The sequence below is a fragment of the Falco naumanni genome, chromosome 4 (assembly GCF_017639655.2).
Source record: "Falco naumanni isolate bFalNau1 chromosome 4, bFalNau1.pat, whole genome shotgun sequence".
In the NCBI taxonomy this organism is placed as follows: Eukaryota; Metazoa; Chordata; class Aves; order Falconiformes; family Falconidae; genus Falco; species Falco naumanni.
Window position 1 is genome coordinate 87,196,081 of NC_054057.1, and position 9,961 is coordinate 87,206,041.

The following is a 9,961-nucleotide window of genomic DNA, read 5'->3' on the forward strand; positions in this document are numbered from 1 at the left end:
TGGGGAGCGGAGAAATCTTCCCTTCAAAATCAATAGGCCATGGCAGCCTGAGTCATGGTGCTGCAGCAGCGCAGGGCTGTCCCCTGAGGCCGGGATGAAGCAACTTAAATACAGCTTTCAAGAGGCAGTGGGGACTCCTCTGTGATTTTTTTTTGTTTAAAAAAGGGAAACTTTTTGATTCTAAGGGAGGACGAGTGGCTGAGCCTGTGGGCTGCCTGGGCAGGCAGGGACAGGGGACGTGGGTACCCAAGGCAGAGCCCACCCACTAAAATCCTAGGACTGAAGCTGGCCAGGTGACCCAGCACCCCATGGTGCCCACCAGCACCGTGCCGGGTCAGAGGTGCCCACCAAGTGGCTCCCACGAGCATTCCCATTCTCCCTGCATCACCGAGCCGTATCCTCACCTGACCTTTGCTGTGTGGTGCCGTGGAGCCTGGCCGAGCCACGCTGCATCAGCCAGACGCCCCCAGCACTGCAGGGCCTCCCTCAGCCCCAGTTTGGGGCTCAGCCGCGCAGCCCCCCGGCTCTGCAGGTGCTTCCGACGGGCACAGGGTTGCTGCCTGTGAAGTGCTGGCAGCCCCCTGCCCACTCCGGGCTGCCAGCAAACCCACTGACCCCTGAACCACACACAGTGCCATGCTGCCCTGCCTTGCAAAGGCTGCCGGTGACTCGGCCCCGTGTAGCTGGGGATGCAGGGAAGCTGGCAGCAGGGACAGGCAGGGGGGCAGGCAGTGCAGCGATGCATCGGCTCTGGCCCCACAGGTGGGACAGAAGGTGTCACATTCAGCCCCACGGGACCAGCAACAAGCATTGCACCAGCCCTATCGCACCCATCACTGCCAGCCCGGTGCCAGCCATACGCCCACCCTCGTCTCTGCGGAAATGCATGTTGGTGTCGCTTCCACAGAGCCTTAATTGACAGCCTGCTCTCCCCACGCTGGGGTGGTGGCAAACAGGTAATTTTCAGTAATCAGCCTGGTTGGAACGAGTCACCACCAGCACAGTGAGGCTGCCACAGCAGGGGATGGGATGTGGCTGCTCAGGGCCACTGCCAGTCTGCATCCACCCATCCATCACTGCGTCCACGTCCCAGCACAACTGGCACTGCACATCCTCAGTGCCTGAGCAGAGGCCGCCCAGGACACGGGAGCAGAGAGGGGCAGATGCTGGCACCACTCACCTCCACCCCGTGGCAGAGATGATCCTGCCCATCCCCACCCTCCCCACCTCCTCCCCATCCCTGCCTCCTCTGCGGGGCCAGGGAGGGCCAACCCCAGCCATGCTGGCCTGCAGAGAGGGATCAGTGGCTTTGTGTATCTTAAAGCATCATTAACTAGCAGTCACTGTCATCTGGCCTCCCACGAACCCAGTTCAATGTCGCTGGGAAGTGGCGGGGAGCTCCCCGGTGGACACAGAGCACGTGCCTATGTGCATGCATGTGCATGTGTGTGCATGCAGGTGGCCCAGATAAATCAGAGGGCAACAGGCACTGCTGCAGTGCTGAGCTCCCACACCGTACGTGGGTAAAACAGGCCCTAGGGTCTATTTTAAACATGTTGCCTTTAGTGCCATCGTTTGTCCCCATCCACACAGCCTGGTTTCTGCACGTGCCGGTGCACCGTGGCCACCCACACCCCCCCCTGCACCGCTGCGGCGTTCCCAGCAGTGCCCGCAGCAGGACCGGCACGGCAATGGGCAGCTCTGTGGGCGCACGGGCTGGCAGCTCAGTGACGATGCAGTTACTGCCAGGGTGCATGGGCAGCGCAGCGATGTGCAGCCAGGCGATGCCATGCAACTGCCCTGAGCACTGGCAGCCCAGCCAGAGGCCTCACGCTGCCACCGACAGCCTAGCAGCGCTGCAGAGGAAGGGCAGGGCTCTCAGGACCCATCCCAGTATCCCCAGTGTCTCCAGCATGGCGGGGGCTGGCAGGGGGCTGGCAGGGGCAGTGCAGGACCGCCTGGCTCATTGCTGCCGGGGGCTGAGGCTTAGTCAGAGGCAGCCCCAGGATCCGCACGCCGGAGCGGAGGCAGCCAGGAGAATAGCTGAATAGCTGCTGCGGAGCCGCACAGCCGCGAGGAGCGTGCCGTAAACAGCCCAGCTGCAATGCAGGAGCCGGGCAGGCGGCTGCTTTGTCTGCTCCAACAGCTCCGGCAGCCACGGACCAAAAACCTATGTGGGTCTCAGCGAGGAGGCAGCACAGAGCTGGGCTCCCGGCAGCCACATCTGGAAGGGATCAGCCAGCTGCTGCCACTGCTGCTGAGAGCCATTCCCGGTGCTGAGCCCCACGCCAGGCCGGGCAGGAGGCACTGCCAAAGCAGCCAGTGGAGACAGATGCGGGCACGCGGATGCCCAGGGTAGATGCACACGGGCACATGATGTGGGCACTGGGATGCACAGAAGCACGTGACACACGCAGACGCACAGGGGCAGATGCACGCACACAGATGCACGCGGGTGCAGAGGGGCACACGCAGGCATGCTGGCAGTGCAGGGCTGGTGCACAGCGGCCCGCTGCTGGCAGGCATGGTGCTGGGAGAAACAGTGTCCGGGCTGTGCCCACGGCAGCTACTTGGTCACCATCTCCAACCTACTCCCTCCACCAGCTGATACGGGCTGTGGCAGGGCACAGAGCCAGGGTCCCATCACCTTGCTGCACCCTGGGGGACCCCAGCCCCAAAACCACCTCCGTCTGCTCGGCTCCCACCAGGTAGTGACCTTGCTGGTGAGACCCAAGGAGACCCAGGCAGAGCTGGCACTCCTCTGCCAGCCGCGCTCCTATGCCACCCCGGCACCCTGCTTCCCTGGCCAAAGGCTCATGCCAGGCACCGGTACCTGTCCATCAGCAGAGCAGGTCTGGCAGCACCGGGCTGTCAGGCCAAGCAGAGGCCAGCGCTGCATCCCTGGCTTCCCATTTCTCAGGCTGATTGCTCCTGTCGCTGCGGAGCCCAGCGTTAAACACCTCATTTTCTACTCCCGTATTGAGTTGGAAAATACTATTAACATTTCATTACGGCTTAAAGATCCCTCACAGCCCGGCATGAAGAGCCGGCCCGCCGGTGGGATCGCTCCTGCACCAGGCAGGCTGCACTGGCCTCGTCCCTCTGGGGAGAGGGGACTGGAGAGCAAGTCCCATGTGTCCCAGCTGCGGGATGGGATGGTAACCCGGGGCAGAGGTGGACATCAGCACTGCATGCTGGCTCTGCAACCAGCCTGGCACAGCCCATGCTCACGGCACACTCAGCCACAGATGGGTCACAAAACGGTGATGGAGCAGCACCAGCATGAGCCCAGGTGCTCCTGAGCGAGTTTTGCTTCCCAGCACCCTTCCCTCGCCCGTGGGAGCCTGGCCCAGCAGAAAGAGCATCAGCCATTAAATACTAAATACCAACAGATTAGTTCTCCAACAGTCTCCCAGCAGTGCCTGAATGCTTGCGAAAGGCACCTTTAGCTACCAGCTGGCAAGGGCAGTGTGCAGCAAGTTCACAGCCAGCACCCACCCAGGGGCTCACCAGCCCTAGCTCTTCAGGGTGGTCAGCAGCGCCCAGCCCCGGCAATGCCCAGCCCCGGCAATGTCCAGCCCCGGCAATGCCCAGCCCCGGCAATGCCCAGCCCCGGCAATGCCCAGCCCCGGCGCAGCAGCACACACCGCTCCTGGCACATGCCACACTGGCACTGGGATGAAACATGCCATGGTAAACATGGGCAAGCACAGCCCTGAGCATCGCCCCAGAGCCAGGCGGCCCCCTCCACCGCTCACCCCACCAGCAATACCACAGCTCCCCCCTGCCATGATACCATCACCAAGGGCCCACCGCCACTTTGGCACCCACCCAGGCCCTGGCACAGCACCACAGAGCCGCACTCCACAGGCATCACCATGCGGTGCCCCGCAGGCACAGGGGGAGCGGGAAGGGGCTGGGGGCGCACCAAGGGAAGGGGCTGATGGCAGCCTTTCCCAGCAGCTGGGAAGGGGAGGGAAGGGTTAAAGGGAGCACAGCGCAGGGGAGAGGAGCCAGACGCCAGCTTGGCTACTGGAAACCACAATGGGCTGGCAGCGCGCTGGCTGTGGAGGGGGGCTCAGGGAACCCACAGCACCCAACGCTGCTGCACCACCAGCACCCTGAGCACCCACGGGTGCAGCCTGGTCCTGCCACGTCCTTAGCCACCCCTGGGAGCATCACCCCACCACAGTGCATAGGCAGCAAGGAGCATCACAGCACCCGGCAGTGAGGTCCTTGTGAGGGAGATAGCCAGGGCCGGGCTGCCGGAGACTGCTGGGCACGAGGGGCCACCTGCCACTGGCAAAGGGCTAATTGGTGTAAAGCCAGGTGAATTCAGGACTGCCGCGAGAAAATCCAGGCCAGCGAGGGAGTCTCGAGCTGGGAGCAGAGCTGCCAGCCCACGGCCCTGCTGCTCCACTGTGGCCAACAGCCCCAGGTCCTCTGCAGCATCCCCCTGCGGACAGGGACCCCACGGTGGCACCAAAATGGGAGCTGTACCGGGGGTGCAGGGGGCAGAGGAGGGTTTGCACCCACAACTCCAGCCCAGCTGGAGAGGCAAGAAAATGTAAAATAATGAGATGTCACCCCAGGCTGAGTAATAATCCCCCTCTGTAAGGAAACTTGGCATACACCAGCCTGCGTCAGCCTGCCAAGTCCTGCCAGTAGTGAGGTTTCACACACGGGCTAGGAACCCCGAGAAGTTTAAGGGACCTGCTGACACACCATTGAGCACAGCAGCAGCAGGAGCTGCTCGGCCCCGACTGCCATCCCGGACAGCCCCAGGCCCCGTGCCTGGGATGCACCAACATCACCCCATGACAGCATCGTGACAGCATCGCCCCGCACACCCCAGCCACCACCCTGAAGTTTCACCGCTTAACCCACGCTGAGGGGATCAAGGGGACTGCGGGAGCAGCACCCAGCCATGGGACAGTGAATGCACGGGGGGCCCAGCACCCCTTTGCAGCTCCCCAGCTTCCCACAGGATCTGGCACCACAGCCCCTTTCTCCCACACCAATGGCTCCAGAGGCTGGCAGCACCCAGGGGCTCCGCTATCCTGGCAAGCACCGCCTGCTCCCCCCTGCCCAGGCTTCCCCTCCAGTAAGGGGGGGCTGCCCCAGCACCCGTGCCCGGGCAGTGGCAGTGGGGGCCATTAGAAGCAGCTGTGGCCCAGGGAACCTTCCTGCATTACCCGAGGGCCGGGGGGGAACCAGGCAGCTCTGGCGGCTGCTGGCCACGCGCGCCCTGGGCACTGCACCACAATTGGATTTGCAGCTGCCCTGCCTTTTACTGCATGGAAATTGAATTGTAAAATGTCAAAGACATTTCCTAACTGCGCCATATTAGCCTGGTTTTATTAAATACTGTTATCAGAGGAGATTATTAATGCAATCAAATGCAAGCAAAAAAAACCCAGAATTAACTGGCCGCCGTGCAGGAGGACGTGCCAGAGGGCAGGAGCAGCCAGCAAGGCCCTGCCTGGGGAGGCCATGTCCCCAAGGGGTCTGGCTCTTGCTTCCCGCTGCCCCCACATCCCGGAGTGCTGGTGAAGCAGCGATCCTGCCCAGCGGCTGCAGTTCCACTCACACCCAGGGATGGGTCCCCACAGGATGGCAGCTCCCCAGAGGGTGAGGAGCCTCAGGGTGGTTGCTGAGCTTTGGGGTCCCTGCCCTGCTGCCCACTCCCAGGCAGGCTGCCCACACCACGCATGCCCCTCCGGGGGCCGCCTGGCTCCTGTCCTGGTCTTTTCACTGTAGTGGGTTCTGACTGCCATGCTTGGCCCGGAGCTGGGAGCAGCATGGCCGGAGGCAGCCATGGGGCCTGGGCGGCACTGGTGGTGCCAGCAGGACTGGGGTCCCTGCCCGGGTAGGGCAGGACCTGCTCCCCACGCACAGCAGCGAAGCTAGGGGCTGGCTGGGATAAGCCCTGGGATGCTGAGGGTACTGGCAGCAACACGCAGGGCAGGATGCAGAGCCCTGCGCAGGTGGCAGCGTGGGAACGGGGCGCTCCCGTCCAGGGCAGGGGCACCACGAGAGCTGCCCACACCTTGGCACCCACACCCCTGGGCAGTGGGGCCAGGCTGGGCTGGGTTAGCCCAGCACAGCAGGGTGCAGGGGATGTGGGACACCATGCCCAGCTCCCAAGCCCAGCCAGGCAGCATGGCTCACCCAGCCCCGGGTGTCCTGGAGTGAGGTACCCAGAGCTCCAGCAACACACGGGGACACAAGCCCCAGCTGCAACCTGGGGGACCATGACGGCACCAGGGATCAGGCATGGGGTGGGCAGTGCAGCCCCACAGGACACTGCCCTGGCTCCCACCTGCACGGCCAGACTGCAGCCGGCCCCTGCCACCACCAGATGCTCGCCCTGGCACCACGGGGCCTCATGCTGGGACATCTCCTTAGCCACACCAAGCTGCTGCATGTGGAAGCACTTTGCAAAGCCCCCGCAGCCTGGCCTGAGGCAAAGCTGGGGCAGGGAGCTCTGACCCTCGGCTCGAGGTCTCTCCTACGGCACCAGTGGGTACCACACAGGAGCAGTTTCCAAAGTGAACAAACACACTGGCCTCACCGGGAAGGAGCCTGCTCCAACACAGCATGGACAAGGAACCATGGTTCCCCAGCACGGCGCATCGCAGCCCCGTGCCTCGCTGCCCACAGCCCCAGGTGCCCAGGCTGGGAACGGTGCGGCCGGCAGGGCTGCTGCTGGGGACACCCCAGGGCCCCGTCCCATCCCATGGTGCCCGAGCTGGGGAACCGAGGGGAAAACGCCAAGTCACTACAATTCTTCGAGGTAGCACCAGGGAGGAGGGGACAAGGAGGGAAACAGTTTGCTGCCAAATCCCTGCATCTGATTTGCGTAACTTTCAGACAACCTCATCAATTATGGATGCCCGGGAAGCAAGCGCGGTGCGCGCTGCGGCCAGCCCGGGCCCCACAAACTCGTACTCCACATGCTAAATCGGGCCCCACATCGCCATAGCAACCCGCGTTAATTCACGCAGGGATTTTTAAAATCTTTTATTAAACCCCACATGAATAGGATATTATCCAGATAACAGAGCTAAGTTACAAATCTTACTGGTGCCACGCAGCGCAGAGAGTGCCGGAGGCACGCGTGGGACTCGCGTGCGGAGGGGACAGGGCAACATGGGGATGCCACAGCACGGGGACAGTCCCTGCTTGGTGCTCTCACCCTGTACTGTGCACCGCTCCCCCAGCCCTGCCACTGCGGCCAGAGGTGCTCAGGGACCCGAGGCTGGGGCACGGCACCCACCGCCACACACGCACCCTGCTGCCGGGCAGGAGAGTCGGGTCCTGCAGGGAAGCGACGCCAGAGCAGCCCAGCACCAGCGGGTTCAGCAGAGCCGGAGACACGCAGCCCAGCCAGGGCACAGGGCAAGCATCCAGGCCCACAGTGGGAATCTCCCCAACAGGAGGCTGGCCAGGCTCGGCCTCCCTGGGTGTCCCTTGTCCCTTGCCTGTGAGCCCAGCACGGGGAGCACCGCTGGTCCCCGTGGCCATCCCGCCCGGCAGCTGGAGGGCTCTGCAGCGGGAGAGCGGCCAGGGTGGGAGATGCAGCAAAGCAGGGCTGGGAAGGAGAGGGATGCAGGAGGAGGTGGTGGCACTCCGGCACCTCTGGCCGTTGCCACAGCAACACCAGCTGTGCACCCGGGCCAGCGGGGATTGGAGAGGGGTGTGTGGGGGACAGCGCTGGGCACAGGCCAGGTGTCATCCCCATCCCCACATGCCACTCTCAGAGGCCGCGGCAGCAGCAGCACCTGGAGCAGGTTGGGATGACGGGGGCTTTAAGCTGGAGCCTCTCCTCCCCCTGCACAGTCCCTTGGCAGCAACAGAAATGATGGCACTGGGGACAGAGGGGACACCATGCCAGCCCTGTACGGTATCAGGACACGAGGGACACTACACTGGCCCTGCACAGCACGAGGGACCCCGCAATGGCCCTGTGTGGCACTGACAACGTAGTGGATGCCACGCCAGCCCTGCACTACAGCAGGGACATGGGGTATGCCACGCTAGCCCTGCTTAGCACCAGGACACAGGGGACACCACACTGACCCTGCTCAGCCAGGAGCAACCCTGGGACGGGGGCACCACACCAGCCCTGCATGGCTGCAGGGCCACGGGGGTCCAGGGTCGGGGAGCACTGGGCCCTGGGAGGGAGGGACACAGGGCGCGGTGGCGAAGGGGCTGTGTGCCCAGTGAGCTGATGCCACACAAGTGCTCCCTGTGGTCCCTGCCCATGCCCAAGGACGGTCCCTGGCCCCCCAGGTCGGCCCCACGAACCAGGCCTGAAACCTGCGGCTGCATCAGCACCATGAATAATTCAGCCCCAGGCGGAGCGCCTCAACAGAGCAGTTCTGTGGTACAGAGAGCAGATACTCCTGGAGCTACACACACGTCCACACAGAGACACACGTACAGACACACGTACACCCCCGCAGCCTCACGCCTGGGCACACACACGCGGGTGCACACGTAGAGACGTGCAAAGCCCACCGCAGAGATGCACACGGGAAGATACCCGTGGAGCTACATCCAAACACCCCCACACGGAGAAACACCAACACAGCCACATCCAAACACACATATGCCAGGGTACACACCGATACACAAACACAGACACGCACCCAAACACAGGCACACACACACGCGCACGCAGACCCTGACACACACACACGGAGCCGTGCAAACGTGTGCGGGCACCGGCAGCCCCGCTGCACACCCGCACGCCCCGTGCGCACACGCTCCGGGCACACGCACCTGCCCCCTGCCCCTGCCCCGGGCAGCCCCCCGGGTGCACAGCCCCGCGCCGGCCCCCCCGGGGCTCGGGACCTGCCCCCGGGCGCAGGGCAAGGGCAGCCCGGCCGGTACCCGGCCCTGCCGGGGGTTGCACCGGGGCCGGCGGGGCCATCCTGTGCAGCGCCGAGCTCCCGCGCAACGCCCGGGGATGCTCGTCCGCCAGCCCCCCCCCCGCCCTCCACCCCGAGCCACCGCCGGGGGTCCCCGGCACGTCCACGGCACCACCCCTCCCCGAGGATGGGCCGGGGATGCTCCGGGGCCGGGCAGGGCGGCATCCCAGCCGGGCACCGCGAGCAGCGGGCAGGATGCGTGCCCCCAGCCGCCGAGCCCCGCCGGCCCCCCGGTGCCCCCCCGCCCGGGCCGGCCCGTTCCCGCGGCGCCCCCCGGCCCGGCCCGGCCCCGCCGCCGCAGCACTCACTGGCTTTGCCGGGCTTGGGCCTCTGCAGCAGCTTCTGCACGGCCGCGACGTCCTCCGCCTTCACCGCCTGCACCAGCTCCTGGTCCTTGCCCATGGCTCCGCGGCGCCGGGGCTGCCGGCTGCGGGCTCACGGCCCGAGCATCCTCCGCGGCGCGGCGAGGGGGCGGGCGGCTCGGCTCGGCTCGGCGCGGCTCGGCTCGGCACGGCGCGGCGCGGCGCGGGCCCCCCCGCCCAGCCCGCTCCGGAGGCGGGGGCGGCGGCGGCGGCGGCGGGCGCCCGGGGCGGGGCGGGGCGCGGCGGGGCGGGGGGGGGCCGCACCGGGAGCGCGGTGGGCAGCGGAGGAGGAGGGGGAGGGGGCCGGCCCGGTGTGTGCGGGCGGGGCACGGGGATCCCCCTCCCCGGCGCGGGGGAAGGTGCCGGGGCCCGGGGACGCCCCGCGGGGGCCGCCGCCGCGCCGCCGTGGCGTGTAATGAGCTGTCGGGTCTCAGCGGCCCCGGCGGCCACGGCGGGAGCGGCGAGCGAGGCTACCGGGGCCTCCTCTTCCTCGGGGCGGACCCGGCGCCCGGCGGTGCCCCCCGGGGATGGCTGGGGCCGCAGCCGGGGACTGGCGGGCCCGGCAGACCCTCCCCCGGGGCACCCCGCGGCCCCCAGCCCCGCTGCGGAGGGCCCTTCCCCCGCCCCCAGCCCACCACCCAGCCCGGCCCTTGCAGTCGCCCA

The 9,961-nt window shown here is 66.0% G+C and overlaps 1 protein-coding gene across 1 annotated transcript in view; it reads right to left on the reverse strand.

Annotated features, from left to right (window-relative positions):
• Nucleotides 1–9,465, reverse strand: part of CASKIN1 (CASK interacting protein 1) — a 32,072-nt gene extending 22,607 nt beyond the window's left edge. The window contains 1 exon segment of the mRNA XM_040590950.1: nt 9,245–9,465. Coding sequence (XP_040446884.1) covers nt 9,245–9,338 — 94 coding nt within the window. The 5' untranslated portion in view covers nt 9,339–9,465.
• Between the last annotated feature and the right edge of the window lie 496 nt (nt 9,466–9,961).